This window comes from Mus caroli, unplaced genomic scaffold (genome assembly GCF_978045245.1).
Source record: "Mus caroli unplaced genomic scaffold, Mus_caroli_1 scaffold_8, whole genome shotgun sequence".
In the NCBI taxonomy this organism is placed as follows: domain Eukaryota; kingdom Metazoa; phylum Chordata; class Mammalia; order Rodentia; family Muridae; genus Mus; species Mus caroli.
The window spans coordinates 17,259,816-17,277,274 of NW_028227263.1; the positions used below are offsets into that span (position 1 = coordinate 17,259,816).

Below are 17,459 nucleotides of genomic sequence, written 5' to 3' on the forward strand. Positions count from 1 at the left end.
ATTTGCTGTTCTTGCACAGGACACAAATTCAGTTTCCCACATTCACATGACAGCTCACAACCATCAAGAACTCTAGTTCCAAAGGAACAGACATCCTTTTTGCCTCCACACCAGGCTCACATGTACTGTGCTGTACATACATACATATATACATACATACATACATACATGGAGACAAATACTCATATGTATAAAATTAACTAGTTACTTTTAAAAATATTTAGGGTTGTAAAAATGTTTGCTAAGCATGTAGGAGCCCTGTATGCATAAAGTTTTTTGCAACCTACTTTAATAAGGGAAACAGAGGTAGTGGAAGAGAAAATTTATTTGGATATGGGGGAAGTAGACCTGTTCAGCAATAGTTCTTTGAGGGTGAGCTCCATCTTCTTTGGCAGGAGACAGCACACACAAACTGACAGCTACTGACCAGTCTTTTCAGCAGGCCAACACCAGGCACAAACCAGCAGCTGTAGTTTAATCCTGAAGGAACCTCCAGGCTCACCAGCTGGCCTGAGGCGAGGCTGTGGAAGCATCGAGCTTCTGCAGGAACTTCACGAGCAGTTCCTGGGTGAGCTTCTCTCAATGGAGGTGTTACCACAAGTTGAGCTCAACAATGCTATCCATGTAAGGCTAACCAATGTATGTGTGTTGCCAGGGAAGAATACTATAGAGAAGGAGCAAACCAAACCAATGTTTAGTGTTCTTTGCCCACTGTCTGTGGGGTCATATTTATACTCTGTCATCATGGGTCCTTTCACGTGTTTGCTATATCCAAACGTTCTTTCACTTGTGTCTGCTTCAGGAAAACAGTCTTTCATGTGTCTGCTTTAGCAAGACATCCTTTCACCTGTGTGCTCCCTCAGACCATCATTTGACTTAACTAACTTTCCAAAGAAACTCGAAGTTTCCACTTCAAAGTGCTGCTGTTTCAAATTATGCTTGTAGCTTGGTTTTTCATATATATATACATTTTTTTCAAGACAGGGTTTCTCTGTGAAGCCCTGGCTGTCCCAAAACTCATTCTGTAGACCAGGCTGGCCACAAACTCAGAAATCTGCCTGCCTCTGCCTCCCAAGTGCTGGGATTAAAGACATGCACCACCAATGCCTGGTTTAAAAATATTTTTAACCTTTATTTTTATTTTATATGCATAGGTGCTCTGCCTGCATGCATGTCTGTGCACCATATGCATGTAGTGTCCTCAGAGATTAAAAGAGAGCATTAGATCCCCTAAGCCGGTAGTTACAGATGGGTGCTGGGAATTGAGCCTGGGTCCCCTGGAAGATCAACCAAGGCTCTCAATTACTGAGCCATCTCTCTAGCTCCGAATCTTGTATTTTCAATTGCAAACAGAATAGGGCATGAGTGGTGGCTAAGAGTGTTTGAGGGGCTGGGGACATTACCCATATTTGTGTAGCATGCACAAAGCCCTGCATTGGATCCTCAGCAGTACATAAACCAGGTAGAGTGGCATCCCAACACTTGAGAGATGAAGGCAGGAGGCAGCCTCCGCTACAAAGCAGAGATTGAAGGCAGCCTGGGATACAGGAGACTGTGGAAGAAGAAGAAGAAGAAGAAGAAGAAGAAGAAGAAGAAGAAGAAGAAGAAGAAGAAGAAGAAGAAGAAGAAAGAGAGAGAGAGAGAGAGAGAGAGAGAGAGAGAGAGAGAGAGTGAGAGTAGCTGGGTGGTGGTGGTGCATGCCTTTCTCTGTTTAAGGCTAGCCTGGTCCACATAGTTTGTTCCCAGAAAGTCATGACTATACATCGAGACCCTGTTTCAAAAACAAACAAAATTCCAGCACTTGGGAGGCAGAGGCAGGTGGATTTCTGAGTTCGAAGCCAGCCTGGTCTACAAAGTGACTTCCAGGACAGCCAGGGCTATACAGAGAAACCCTGTCTCGGAAACAAACAAACAAACAAACAAACAAAACAAAAAGGTGGGGTCAGATATTGGAAGAAATGAAGCTTTAACACAATGCTTGCTAAGAAGGCTGGCTCATAAGATACGAAAGTTTCCCTTTCTTGACACAGGAATTGGTGCAAGTATTTCCACATGGCCTTCAGAGGGGAATACATTTAGAACCTTGCTTGATTGCCCCCCTCCCGCCCCCAGGCTCATGATTTGCTCTCTCATTCAGGCTTGTCCCGGGCTGGTTCTTCTTGTTGGTTTGTTTGGTGGCTTTTTTTGTAGGCCGGGCTCCCCCAACAACTCTCTATGCAGCTGAGTCTGGTCTCAAACTTCTAATCCTTTTTAACCTCACCTCTCAAGTGTTGGGACTACAGGCGTGTGCCCCCATGCCTGCCTGGTCCTTGTGATAAGAACAACCACGCAAAATCCTTCAGAATGCCAGCAGCAGCACACTGTCCCCTGCCAGCAAAGATCCCCCAACAACTCCTGCTTAAAATTGTTGCTCTCCCTCCTCATCTTGTTTTGGAAAACAAACAAACAAACAAACAAACAAACAAACATCTTTAAGGGACATATGATTGGGATTGGGGCTAGTGGTTCTATTGGTAAAGTGCCTGAGTTTGGATCCTCGCCCTCACATAGAAGAGCGATATGGCTTATGTCTGTAACCTCTGTGACTCCCGTGCTGGGAGGCTGAGATAGATGGATTCCAGGAGTTCGCTGCCCAGCCAGTCTAGCCAATAGATGAGTTCCAAATTCCATTAGAGAGAGTGTCTCAAAAAATGAAGTGAAAGATAGCAACTGAGAAAGATACCTAGTGTTGATCTCTGAAGTATACACACTCATACACACACACACACACACACACCACAAACCATACATACACACAAACACACCACACACACACATATACCACACCACATGCACACACACACACCCACAAACCACACCCCCCACACACATATCACACCACACAAACACACACACACTGAACCACATTTTCCTAATTTACCCCAAACTGAATGATGGAATGTCAGGTATTTCTGGGGCCTGAGACAGGATTAGCACTTCTTTATCTAGAAAGCAGGCATGTCTGGATTCAGCCCAGGAACATTAGCATCCCGATCATCTCTTGAGGTCAGCTTGGACAATCCAGACTGGGGGAGCTTAGACAGTCCATTGTAGATGTGGTCTTCCCATTCGGGAGCCGTTCACTGGCAGCTTCTTGCTAAGAACCTGAGGCAGACAGCAAACTCAAAGAGTCCTCCCAAAATCTGTAGAGGATCCAAGTTTGTTTTCCAGTTCCGTTCCAAGCTCAGTTTCAGAGCTAGGCATCAGTGGGTGGCAGAAGAGGCAGCCCACAGAGGCCAGACAGTGAGGCGCCTGGGGAAGACCTTGGGACACAGCACAACCAATTCTGGAAGGACTCAGCTGGGGCCCATTGGAATGAGTACAGAACAGTTCCTGAGGCCAACTGGGCGGTTGCTGTCAGGTGATCAAATAACTGATACGACTTTGTCAAAAGTTCCACCGGCTGGGTGTGTTGGCACACACTTTTAATTCCAGCATTCTGAAGGCAGCGGCAGGTGGATCTCTTGGCTTACAAGGTGAGTTCTGTGCCAGCCAGGCCTGCGGAGTGAGACCCTGTCTTTAAAAAAGAAATAATCTGTCAATGTGGAAAGAACTCAGTAACTGAGGGGAGGATGCTGGCCCTGGTGACCTCCTCCCTTTTTCCCGTGTCATACAATTCGAGGGAATGAGGCTTAGTGATCTGGGGTGTAGGCCAGCAGTGGACTGCTTGTCTCGAGTACCTGAGACCCTGGGTTCCATCCCTAGTTCAGCGAAACGGCAACTATAACAGGATGCTTGATAAAGGAGGGCTGAAGGAACACACCTGGGCGCTGGTCCCAGAGTGGGAACCAGGAGACAACCTGACTCAGCTCATCAGTTGACTGTGGATACTGCTTAATTTTATAAAATACCACATTATTAAAACAGGACAAGTCAAGTTTATGGCTGCTGGGGATGTCAAAAGAATGCTTATGGGAGGCCAAACAACGTTAGTGTCTAATAACACAGTTTTATCCCAGGGCTGCTGGGTAAAGGTCACAGTGGTGGCAGCTGGGAGGCTTTCTGTGCTGTCCCCAAGGTGATAGAGTCAGGTCACTGTAAGACCATAATCAGGAAAACAGTCTCAATTACTTTTCCTAAGGGCCTCCCACTGGCCTTGTCTTCTCTCTACCCTGCTTTTGCTGAGTTCTGCCTATACATCTAGAAATGTCTTGAGTGCCCTCACTGAAGGCTGAAGGGGAGAGGGGCATATAATCTGGGTATGACCTTACTGTCACATCAGTAGTTAAATATTTCCATGTTCCTCTCAGTTTTCAAATCCCAGAAAAGGGGGAAAGCTTAGCTGTTTGGGGGGGTGTTGTTTGTTTGTTTTTGATGTTATTGTTTGTTTTGTTTTGTTTTTTGAGACAAGGTTTCTCTGTGTAGCCCTGGCTGTCCCAGAACTTGTTCTTAAGGCTAAGTTGGCCTCAAATTTAGAAGTCTGCCTGCCTCTGCCTCCAGAGTGCTGGGATTAAAGGCGTGTGTCACTCCACAGAGCTAGAATGTTTATAAGGTTTAAAAACAGGTCTGGAGAAAAATTTCAGTGGACAGTGTCTGCTTTGGACCCTCAGAACACACATAAAATCTAGATGCAGAAATGTATGCCTGTCGTCCCAGCAGTCCCACAGGGAGATGGGGGGCAGAAACAGGAGAGTCTTTGGAAGTCCGTGGGTCAGCTAGACCAGCATACCCAGTGGTGAACAGCAAAAGAAACCCTGTCTCAAACAAGGTGGCAGGCAGGAGGGATAGCTGAATCTGTCTTCTAATGTCCACATTTGTGCCAATGCACACATGTACACACACCCGCACACTCATCCAAATAAATAAAACATTAAAATAAACAGGGTTTAAACATATCTTAACTAGTGTATGACACTGAACTTGTCATAATTTGCCTCTTTTGGCCTCGGTTTCCTAACATGAACATGCAAGATCATAGTAACATCTTCCTCACACAGTTACTGTGGAGATCAAACACGTGCACAGAACAAGTGCTTGGTGTTATACTTGGTGGAAAACAAGCACCTGGAGGTTTATGTCAATTTCTGTCACAGACATTTTGCCTCCATTTTGTCTTGGAGTCTCATGAGAAAGTATACTGTGTATATGCTTGTGATCTCAGTGATTGGGAGGTGGAGGCAGGAAGTAACATGATCAGAAACTCAAGGTCGCTTTGTGAGTCGGCAACCAGCACAGGATATGTGAAACCCTGTGTCAAAAGCAAACAACAAAAACCAACAAACAAAACTAGTTATGGTGGCACTTGGGATCTGCAGAGGCAGACAGATCTCTCTGAGGTTTAGGCCAGCCTGGCCTATGTAGCAAGTTCCAGGCTAGCTAGGTCTATGAAGTTAGACCTTGTCTCAGAAAGAGATGGGAAGGAGGGTGGGGAATAAATACATCTGCACACATGCATAGAGACATTATATTTATATCTTGAGTATGATTCTATATGAATGATTCACCATTCTTTTTTAATGACTGGGCAATATTTCATTGAATGAGTGTATCATAATTTATATGACCAAAGAGGATATTTAATAATCACTTAATTATTTGGAGATTTTATTTTTGAAAAATGCATGTGGACCATCATTTGAATAATTCAAACACATCCACACATCAACAAATCCAGCTGAGAGGAAAACTGGGAAGGACCTCATATCAAGAGCCAAAACAGACACCTCATGGGACAGGTTAAAACCAGTCCAAGTTACTACACTTATTCCAGATTAATTTGGAACAGAATGGAGCATTAACGGAGGTGTAATAGTTGTTTCTTTAAGCTTTTAACTACAGTGTAAAAGGACTAGTGGTGTTACTATTATATTTTCCATTTGGCTTCCCAGAACCTCAAATTCAATCAGTGTCCTGCTGTTCAAAGGTATTTTGAAATGTGCCAAATCTTAATTGACGTGGAAGTGCCTGGAACCAGAGTTAATACCTGGAGCAACAGGGAGCCCAAATTATGGAGGTGAGCTGTTGCTAGGTCTGCATTTCAACTCTTCTCATCTCCTAGGGCCAGTTTACATTCTGACTGTAGCCTGGATGGCTGGGTGCTGAGCTGGGCAGGGTCAGACATGCAGCTCTGGTGGTTCTGCTGGGCTTCAGATGCCTGGGAATGTAAGAGTTGATAGAGTTGTGTTATACGGTTGGAGATGGGGGTAGGAGTGGTTAAATCACTAGTACCTGCCAGGCCTTCCACCACTGTGGAGTATCCTTTGATCCAGGCAGTGTTCTGGGAGGTAGAGAGAAGCTAACAACAGGACCAGACTGGGCTCCCACTTTCTTGGGGTTTAGATTCCAGTCAGTGGCTTCCACACAAATACAACAGGTGTGTGTGTGTGTGTGTGTGTGTGTGTGTCCTGAGGAGGCCAGAGGAGTCAGATCCCCTGGAGCTGGAGTTATAGGTAGTTGTGAGGCAGTCAATATGGATGCTGGAAATGAAACTCAGGTTCTCTGCAAGTTGTTTTATGCTTTTCATGGCTGGTCTATCTCTCCAGCCCCAGCAGACAAACCTTTTGATTAACATCATGAAAAACAATCAAGACAGTGAGGAAGCAGAGAGTAACTCTGCATCTCTGTGGACACCACAGGTCTCAAGAGCCTGGACATTTTGTTGAAAAAGGAGTTCCATCTAGCTCAGAGTCCTAGCGGGTCAAGAGCATTTTACTGATGGCTTCTTATCTCTGGTGAGGAATTTCATGGTGGATAGCATCCCAGTGGGAGTACATGCAAGAGGGTAAGCCAAACTTTAAAATTGGAAGGCAGAAACTGAGGAAGGATCCAGGCCTATTATTTTTACAATAACCCACCCCAAGACCTGTGCTGATAATCTCTTTAAAAGGTAGAGCCCTCCAAACCTGATTAAATCAGACTAGATCCCATCACTGACATGTCCCACCTCCTCAACATCACCAAGCTAAGGACCACACCTCGGAATGAACACCTTTAACTGACACGGTCAAACCAGTTCCAAACCACAGTATCTGCTTTCACTGGGAGGTATTGTGAGCTCTGCCTGATGGGTGAGACAGGCCCAGCTTTGAGCAGAGCTGAGAAGGAGTTCTCTAGACTCCAGCCCTGGGGGTAGGATATACCTATGGCCTGAAGCAATGCCAATGCAAGTCATAGTGGGGCACGGGAGAATATTCTCTGAGCCAGCAGGATTCTACAGAACAAACGGAGGAATTCAGACTTCGTTCGAAACACTATGCGATGCACAGGGGATCTCAAGCAAACAGTGGGATTATGTGACGCCAACTCTTTTCAAAAGTAGTATTAACCTGCTGATCTGAGGATGTGTGAAAAGGAGTAAGACCAACGGAAGAGTCGGCTGCAACTTTTCTCTAAAGAAAACATGATTGTCCTAGTTATTATTCGGTTGCTGTGAAGGACACCATGACCAAGGCAACTCTCATAAAAGAAATCATTTAGTTGGGAGCTTTCTTACAGTTTCAGAGGCTTAGTCCACGATCATCATGGCAGAAAGCATGGCAGTAGGCAGGCAGGCTGCAGAAGAAGTAATCTGAAAGGTCCATCTTGATCTACAAGCAGAGGGGAAGATTCTGGGCCTGGCATGGGCTTTTGAAACCTCAAAGCCTACCCTCAGTGATATATTTTTTTTTCAACTGGCACTTCCTAGTCCTTTTAATCCTTTCAAACAGTGTCACTCTCTGGTGACTAAGCCCGCAAATATATGAGCCTATTGGAGTTGGCTTTGATTTTCAAAACCTTCTTTTAATAAGAGTTCTTAAATGTTTTAGCCTCCCTTCTAGCCCACCACCCACCAGAGGTAGTGGGAAAGAAAGGCATTAGGATGGGGGCTGTTTAAAAATAGTTCTTAACTGTTTAAAAATAGTTCTTTGGAGTAAATCCAATCTGCATTGTCAGGATGTATACCGGCAGTCCAGTTCAGTAGTGTCAGGATAGCCAGCATGAATCAGCAGTGATGGCGTGACTCAGCATAAACAGCCAGGCCTCTGCTGAATCTGCAGAAGTCAGTAGGTGCTACCAGGACCAGCAGGCACACCAGGAGAAGTTCTCTGCTGTGCCTCTCTCAACCAAGTGAAGATCAGCTGTGATGGTTTGTATATGCTTGGCCCAGGGAGTGGCACTATGAAGAGGTGTGGCATTTTTGGAATAAGTGTGTCACTGTGGGCATGGGCTTAAGACCCTTACCCTAGCTGTCTGGAAGTCAGTCTTCCACTAACCGCCTTCAGATGAAGATGTAGTGTGCCCTCCCATCCAGCCTTGAGCAGGCTGGCTCAGACCTTGTTTGCCACAGTTGCCTGCTCACCTAGGGTGGAGTCTTACTACCTAGGTAAAGTCTTTTGTCTGCCACATCTGCAGCTTCCTGTGAGAAGCTACCTGCTGAGCAGCTGAGCTTGTTTTCCTGATAGATCCAGACAAAGCAACCATGACCAGGAGATCCTGGCATGGTGGGGATGGGTTCTCCCCCTTTATAAGCTCAGACTCATCAGTAAACATTGGACCTTGATCAGAGAACTTTGTCTTAGCTCTTTATTTCTCTCACAGTCCTTCCACTCCATCCCCAGCTTTCCTTTCAGGAACCCAGGAACCCGTGGCCGCTGGTGGCTACAGGTGGTGCCCGACGAGTGGCCTGAAAATGGAAAGAAGGACTCGGGGTACACTGTTTTGGTGAGGCTCCACAGAAAACAGAAGATGTATCCTGCACGGTAAGCAACATACAGCATTAATGTTAGCACTACAAATTTTCATCTTTTGAAAGCTGTTGATCCCAAGGGTGCAACAAAAGGATACAGGCTAGACTGAGTCAGTGTCGGTCCAACGCTGATATCAGTTAGGGGTTGACAGTAGAAAATGGGACTGGAAAATTATAAACAGGCACTTGTCTGCAGTCAAGAACTGTATCAGATGGGAGGAGTAGGGCTTGAAATAATTTTTTAAAAAAAGAGTAAAAAGGGGGAGCGGTGCTAGATATACAAATGACATGAGAAACTGAAAGAGAGAGAGAGAGCAAGGATCAAGAGAGAAGGAAAATGGATTTCAGAGCTCTCCCAGGGACAGAAGGAAATCAGGAGACGTCCTGCTTTCTCTCTGACCCCTACAGGAGATTTCCTTAGTCCTGATTACATCAAGGTCTCTACCCTCACTGTATTGTCTGTGTTTAGTGCACTAATCTATCCACGTGTCAATTTGTGTCTGTTTTTGTTTCATCGTCTGAATGACTGTTGTTCTATGTTTTATGTTGAAAAGAAAAAAATGGTTAAAACTTTATCTGCTGGCTATCCATCTCTTGATTCAGTCTCAGTTTGCACAGTGGAGGCTGATTTAAGTTGCCCTGCACCCTTATCCAGGAGTCAAGCACACAGGAGAGGCCCTGCTGAAAAGCTGCTTTTAAGAGAGGTCAGCTGCTTCTTAGTTCTAGGGCAAATAAGCTGATAGCTGTTTTTTCTTAGAAAAATCTCTGCAATTGTGATTATTGGGTTCAGCAAATGACAAAGTGCTTTTTATCTTGAAATTATAGCTAGAAAAAGTAAAAATTCTTTGATTGGTCTAAATTTATAAGATTCGTGAAGCCGCTTCACTTGGTTTCTGGCTGGTCTTAAAGATATAAATATGTCCTGCATGTCTTGGTCATAGGTTATTTGCTTATAAGTTATTGGGTATGATTAAAAAGGTGCAACATTGGTAACAAGAAAGTTAGCTTGAAACTGGTAATTCAGGGTTGGAGTCATTTTAAACACCACCACATGACATGAACCAGCCCAGGAAACCAGACCTCCAAAGATACTTCTAAATTGGGATAATATTTTATGTAATTCTTATCCTAGAAACTAGATTTATAAGGGATAAGATTTAAAACAATGTCTCTTTTATGAAGCATTAAAAGTTGCAATGTCATGCATTCATATATAAGAATTGGCAGCCAAACTTTGTAACATGAAAGTAATGCTTTTGGTATTGGTTTTAAAGAGAATAGTCTGTTTAAAATTGGGTTTTGCTTTCCAAAAGTTAAGAATATATTCTAATATTGTAAAAGAAACTTAAAAATTATAGTCAAAGTTTGATCGCAAGTTCAGGATTCTTAACTTACCCATATATTGTAATTAAGATGATTACAAGAGTAATCATCTTATGAGAACGCTAATGCAGCTCCCTGCAGCCATCCGGCCATACAAAGCAAAGACAGACTTATCTGGATATATTCGTCATTGTACGGAAATTGAACCCTAATACAATCAGTTTGGCTATGGTTGCTGCCTTGTAGGGAACTACAGTACAAGCAATGCTTTCACAGCACTAAGGTTATAAGGAATGTTTTAAGTGTAAATCATCTTAGGAAAGACTGTCCAAAAATTAGAGGCATAGACAGACAGTCGAATTGTTCCCCTGGAATCTGTCCTCTCTTCAGGAGGGATAATCTTTGGGCCAGGACTCAGCAGTATGCTCAGATTAAGAAATATTTATATTTAAGTTAAGTTACAATTAAGTTACAAAGCTCAGAGCTGCCTCAGTGAGGCTTGTGTGGCTTTCTTTCTTTCTTTCTTTCTTTCTTTCTTTCTTTCTTTCTTTCTTTCTTTCTTTCTCTTTCCTTTCTTTCTTTCTTTCTTTCTTTCTTTCTTTCTTTCTTTCTTCTCTCTCTCTCTCTCTTTTCTTTTCTTTTTCTTTTTTTTTTGCAAACCCTGCCTAGGGGAGTTTGGGAGGGGGAGGGGCTCAACTCTCCATGCCTCTGGGGAGTTATTTTTAAGCTAAAACAAAATTATTACAGATCTATCCAGGTGTTGTTCAAAATAAAGTTTAAACTTAAGATTTATGAAAGGTCAATGAGGCTGTAGAACTTATAGAGGCATTACAATCTGGCCTGCCTCCTCCATATAGAATTATTATGAATTTGGAAGGTTGTTTCTTCCTTTAAAACCTGATGATTGTAAAGGATTTGCTTCTAGAGAGCTTGAATCATTGGAAGCTTTTGCGTCTGGGAATGGCTAATAGCCTTATATTACGCAATTTTCTTTTTGTCTTTGCTTCAATACAAGAAGCTAGGACTTTGAATCTTTCAGTGTATATTGTTTCTTATATAGAAAGTATTTTATTAGCTAATGCCTCTGAACAGAAATTTACTACAAACCTTTGCTCTTAAACAACGAACTTTAAAGTTTTGGGGAGTAGTTGTTGCTCCAGAAAAGATTCAGAGGCAATATCTTTTTCAATACTAAGGGCCTCAGTTATATCCTAGAAAAATTGTAGTACAGAAAATTTAAGAAAGAAAAGATGATTTGTTTACTTCAAATTATTTTTAAAAGCTTCCAGGAGATGTTTATTGGCTAACACCTCACCTTAAGCTCACCACAGGAGGACTTAAGCCTTTGTTGGATGTTATCAAGGGAGATGCAAATTAACTGGTGAGGAACAAAAAGCTTTGCAGAAAGTAGAGGAAGCTTCTGTAATCAATTGTTATCAATTGTAATCAATGGTAATCAAATATTAGCTTAATATTCTAGTTATTGTTACTCAATGTGCCCACAGCAATTTTTTGGCAAAAGAGAACACTAATGTGGATTCATCTTTCTTCATCTCCAAGTAAAGTTTTTTTTTTTTTTTTTTTTTTTTTTTTTTGGTTTTTCGAGACAGGGTTTCTCTGTGTAGCCCTGGCTGTCCTGGAACTCACTTTGTAGACCAGGCTGGCCTCGAACTCAGAAATCCGCCTGCCTCTGCCTCCCGAGTGCTGGGATTAAAGGCGTGCGCCACCACGCCCGGCTTCCAAGTAAAGTTTTAACATCCTATTATGAAGCCGTTGTGGTGTTAATAGAAATTGTAGGATAGAATCATGAAAGTATTTTTGGAAAGAATGTCTTAAAAACCCGATGAGACGTCTATTTCTTGTCTCAAACTGCAATTAAATTGGTTATTGCAGAATATTTGGTCTTTTGCATAGCAAACTTTTTAGGCAAAATTGATAATCATTATCCAAAAGACAAGTTGTTAAAAATTGCTTTTATGCATGCTTTTGTATTTTATGTAAATTTATGCATGCGCGCATCCCATAAAGAATACATCTACTGTATTTAAAAACAGCCCTTCTAAGGGAAAGAAGTATATGTGATTGGATCACATGTTTATTCTTTTGAGTTTCCTCCTGCTTCAGCACAGATAAGTGAATTGTGTGCTCTAGCCAGTGCTTTGAAATGTTGAAAAATCAAGCTTTAATTTGTATACTGATTATATGATTATACACACACATACACACACACACACACACACACACACACACACACACACACACACACTTACAGTTGCTTGAAATTGTTCCTTTTTTAGATACTGCTAATTCTCAAATTTTGCAATTGTCTATGCATATACAACTCAGGTTAAGAGAAAGTACTCTTCCTTTAAAGGACTGTCTTTAGACATTTAAGAACTCATCCTGGATTGCCTGGAGAAGACCCCTTAAGACAATGCCACCCCAAATTTGTATCCCAGGCAGATTATAGGCCTCACGCAAGAACAATTGGCCATATAATCTCATTCTTTACACCATCAAACTAGTAATGGCTTGAGATAATAATTTGGTATGGTTAGAGAATGTGCATGTCATATTGTAAAGACTTGTTCTCAGTGTCCTCAGTTTCTACCTGTTCCACATAATAGTGTTAATTCTCGAGGACTTATACTTAATCAGTTATTGCAAATGGATACTCATATTTCCGATTTCAGAAAAATAAAATATGCACATGTGACTATTGATACCTTTTCAGGCCTTCTAGTTGCAACTGCTCTAACAAGAGAAGCAACTAAAAGTGTAATTAGTCATTGCTTATGTCAATTTATTTTTATGCTTGGTGTTCCAAATCAGATTAAAAGAGATAATGGACCTGGCTATTACAGTCAAGCATTTGAGATGTTTTGTGAGCAATTTAATGTTACCCATGTTACTGAGATTTTTTTTATATTTCTCAAGGACAAGGTATTGTAGAACTTTAAAACAATATCTTCTTAAAAAACAAAAAGGGGGAGAATTATATCCCTGTGCACACTATTTAAATCATGCTTTTGATTTTTAAAAATTTAAAATTGGATGCCAAAGAACTCCTTGCTGAGTGCCCTGACAATGTGACAGGAAAGCTGTGTTGGGTGGATGTTCTTGACACACCTTTGCTTGTCTACGTCCCGGATTAGACAAGCTAAGCTCCCTTGCTTCAAGCTTTTAGACCTTGTGGGACAGAGAACATAGAGACTGTGGAAACTGATTTAGAAAAATCAATCAAAAGGAGAAGTTATGATGCCTCTTCTCTTTCCTTTAAGGTGACAGTTATTCTGGCTCTTACCACTGTTTCCTGAGAAGTAACAGTTTTTCTGTTGATTCTCAAAGCCACTTTCCCCACTCCGGGTGGCCAGACCCTGCGTTTGATCATTGCTAATTTGAACTGAATTCAGTCCCTAGGACATCCCCACAGACAACCCCAATCCTGTTCCTTTTAACTTTTGATTTGTATTTCAAGTAGGTCAGTTACTTCCATACAGACTCACCTTCAGCAAAGCTCAGATGGCAGTTATTCTTCAATATGAAGAGACACATTGAGTGCATATTGTGGCTTTGGTCTAATAAGAAAAAGGTGTGCAGTGAGGGCTGAACCTAAGACAGAGGCATGTGCCAAGAGGCTGTGTTTGTTCATAATAAACACCAAAAGGCTGTGTTTGTGAAAAACAAACAAACAAGCTTCATGTGTTCTCCAGGAAGGGTCAGAAAGAGTCCAATAAATACAGTCCTAAGACAGGCGTGGCTGCCAGTCATCATAATTCCCAGGCAGGACCATGGAGCATAAGCAAATTTTATGCCCCAGTCCAGCTCATTTTTAATAAATAAAAAGGGAGGAACTGTGCCCTCCCCCCAGCCTTGAGCAGGCTGGCTCAGACCTTGTTTGCCACAGTTGCTGGCTCACCTAGGGTGGAATCTTCCTACCAGGTAAAGTCTTTTGTCTGCCACATCTGCAGCTTCCTGAAAGAAGCCACCTGCTGAACAGCTGAGCTTGTTTTCCTGACAGATCCAGACAAAGCAACCATGACCAGGAGATCCTGGCATGGTGGGGATGGGTTCTCCCACTCTATAAGCTCAGACTCATCAGTAAACATTGAGCCTTTATCAGAGAACTTTGTCTTGGCTCATTATTTCTCTTGCCACCTTTCCCATCCATCCCCATCTTTCCTTTCAGGAACCCAGTAACCCGTGGTTGCTGGCAGCTACAATGTAGAACTCTCAGCTAGTTTTGCATCCAGCCTGCCTAGATGCTACCCTGCTGCCACCATGAAGATGATGGACTGAATCCCTGAACCTGTGAGCTAGCCCCAATTAAATGTTGTCCTTTATAAGACTTGTCTTGGTCATGGTATCTGTTCACAGTTGTAAAACCCTAACTAAGACCTCAATGAAGATGAAGATGTGACACCAACTAAGCATTGCAAATCTAGCTATGCAAGCCACCAGTTACCGTTTGCTGTGTCTTATTTATACTCCCTCCAAACAACATGCGTCCTCCCACTGGTCTTGCCTCAGCCAAACACTATATGAGTCTGTCTTAGCAAAACTCCGTGTGAGTCTATATCAGCTGACATCACTTTGCCAATTGGCCTGAGTCTGAGGAAGAGGCAAGAAGCCACCAGAACACCACCAGTTTTTTTGGTGCGTTTCTTTTTATGAAGTCACAACAAACGATGATCAATAAGGAATGACAAGGTGTACCAATACCATCCAGCATCATCCACCATCTGTTAGGTCCTTCTTAACATCATGCATCTTTTCATGTGTCTGCTTTAGCACAACAACCTTTCACCTGTGTCTGCTTCAGTGAAATGTTCCTTCACGACATTATCTGCTCCAACAAAACAACATCTGACACAACTGATTTTCCAAAGAAACTATTAAGTTTCTCTTCATATCCCCTTCTTTTTAAGAATTGGCCTTTTTGTCGGGCGTGGTGGCGCACGCCTTTAATCCCAGCACTCGGGAGGCAGAGGCAGGTGGATTTCTGAGTTCGATGCCAACCTGGTCTACAAAGTGAGTTCCAGGACAGCCAGAGCTACACAGAGAAACCCTGTCTCAAAAAACAAAAAACAAAAAACAAAAAACAAACAAACAAAAAAAAGAATTGGCCTTTTCTCTAACAAACACAATAGAAATAATGATAAGAACCATCACATTTTAAATAAATGGCTTATGTACAATATGGTCAAACAATAATCTAAACAACCTTAAATTTCTATCAATATACAGTAATTAAACAAAAAACCTTAAATTTCTATTGACATACAGTAGTTCAAACAAAATAACTTAAACATTTTTATCAATCCCTGATCATAACTAATAGCCACCTTTCATCCTAGATGATAACAACCATAAAACATCAAGTGACCAAAACAACCCACCCCCAGCGTAAGGGATTGGGACAATGGTCTTCTTATATATTTTTTTTTCTTCCCGTTGAATTGGGGCAAGGAATTCCTGTGTTGGGGCCCCAAGGGGAAAAAATGGTTAGTCTGAAAAAAAAAAAAGCTAACTGTAGCATTTATTGCCCCTTCTCTGTGTTTATCCAGTCCCTGTATTGTCTGTCCTGTCTATGCATTGTCTAGTCTCTGTGTTTACCCAGTGTCTGTGTGATTGATCATCATTAGGACTAGCCTTTTTGAAGTTGATATTTTGGAGAAATCAGTAACCAAGACAGTCTGTGAATCACCTGGGCTATTTGCTTTGTGAAGACATCTATGTCCCAGATGATGAGAGGTTTTTCTTGGTCTGATCTAATCTTTATAAGTTTTGTTGGTAACCATATGCTTTCATTCCCTATAGATACGTAAGCATAACCACATCCCCATCTTAACACGACTGCAGGTTCCCACTCTAATGTCAACACATCCTTACAGTATATTGGTTGGCCTAGTTCTTCAGGGTTTTGTTTTGTTTTCCGATAACCCAGTGTCTGTCAGCTGCTGTTGTTCCTTTTTCACCAACATTTAAAAAAATTGAGAGTAAACAAAACATTATTTAGACGTTCCCTGGTTTGTTTGTTTGTTTTTTTAACTCTCCCTTTTTTGCTTAATAAACATCTCTTTTAAGGTTTGATTGGCTCTGTTATAACTGCTTGTCCTGTGGGATTAGGTGGTATACCAGTGACATACTTTATATTTTAATATGTAAAGAATTGCTTTATCTCATTGGACACATTTGTGGGAGCACTGTCAGTTTTAATTTGCTCAGAAATCCCCATAGTTGGGATTATTTCCAATAAATGTGTAATTACAGAATAAATGTGTAATTACAGAATAAATGTGTAATTACACAATCAGACTTTTCAGAACTTGAAGCAGCTACCCATTGAAACCCTGAGCACACGGCAGTGGTGTGATGGATATACTTTTGTTTTCTAAATTCTGCAAAATGTAGAATATCCATCTGCTAGATGTCATTTCTTTTGGTAACCCTAGGGCTACTACCAGCAGGTAAGAGAGTTTGTTTGAGTAGAGAACACATAAAACATTCCCCTGTCCCTTGGGTTTGCTGCCAAGTGATGGAAATTTTTTTTTCTTTAAACTTTTTTCATTAACATGATCATCGCTAACATCTTAGGGTTTCCAAGGCAATCCAGGCTTCAACTTCAGTTTCCTACAATGGCCTCACTGGGCTACCATACAGGGACGTTTGTGACACATGCCTGGCCTCAGTGGCTTCTTTGGCTGTAGAGGGAGATTCCACAACCCCTTTTTGTATTCTTGACTCTAAAGCCAGAACCGCGTGGTTGAAACTGCCAAATGCTGCTGCTTACTATGGCTGAAACATGGCTCCCTCATTCAAATATGTTTTCATCATTTCTGTTGTTGATGTTTTCCTACACTATTTAAGGTATCCTTTAATTCTTTTTCACAAGTTGGAAGCTTGGGCGGGTGGGATGCTTCCTTGGGGTAGCCATTCCCTTTATTCCACTTAGATCCAGGCTTTTCTTTAAACTTTTTAATCTCAAGCACTAGACTTGGCTCCCATATTACATTTTCTGGTGTTCTCTCCTCAAACTGTAGATTTTGTATTTTATTCCTTTATTAGTTTGCTCCCTTTTTATTATAGATCTGCATAAAAGTGACTACTAATAACTGCATATCAGAATCAACATTGAACTGTCTTGAAATCTCCTCTGCCAACACCATCAGTCCCAAAGTCTTCAATTTAGCCTCAGATAGATTTTCGAAGCCAGTGTAAAAGGCAGCCAAAATATTGTAGGAATGGTCTCTAGGCCAATTACTAATAGTCTTTTATAGTCCAAAGTCCCAAAGCCTTTCAAACTCCTTCAGACAAAAGCATGATCAGACCTGTCATAGCAATACTCTAGTCCCTGGCACCAACTTCTGTCTTCCTTATTGTTCTATGAAGAGACACCATGACCAGAGCAATTGTTATAAATGAAAGCATC

At 41.9% G+C, this 17,459-nt stretch overlaps 1 protein-coding gene across 5 annotated transcripts in view; it reads left to right on the forward strand.

Moving 5' to 3' along the window:
- Positions 1-3,424: 3,424 nt before the first annotated feature.
- Positions 3,425-17,459, forward strand: part of Tial1 (TIA1 cytotoxic granule associated RNA binding protein like 1) — a 59,595-nt gene continuing 45,560 nt past the window's right edge. Inside the window, exons 1-3 of one of the 5 annotated variants that reach the window (XM_029479428.2) lie at positions 3,436-3,515; positions 5,868-5,992; positions 8,577-8,717. In XM_029479428.2, coding sequence (XP_029335288.1) covers positions 5,913-5,992; positions 8,577-8,717 — 221 coding nt within the window. In that variant the 5' untranslated portion in view covers positions 3,436-3,515; positions 5,868-5,912. Of the gene's footprint in view, positions 3,516-5,867; positions 5,993-8,576; positions 8,718-17,459 lie in introns of all 5 variants that reach the window. The other 4 variants (XM_029479430.2, XM_029479431.2, XM_029479429.2 and 1 more) reach the window with 4 other exon arrangements.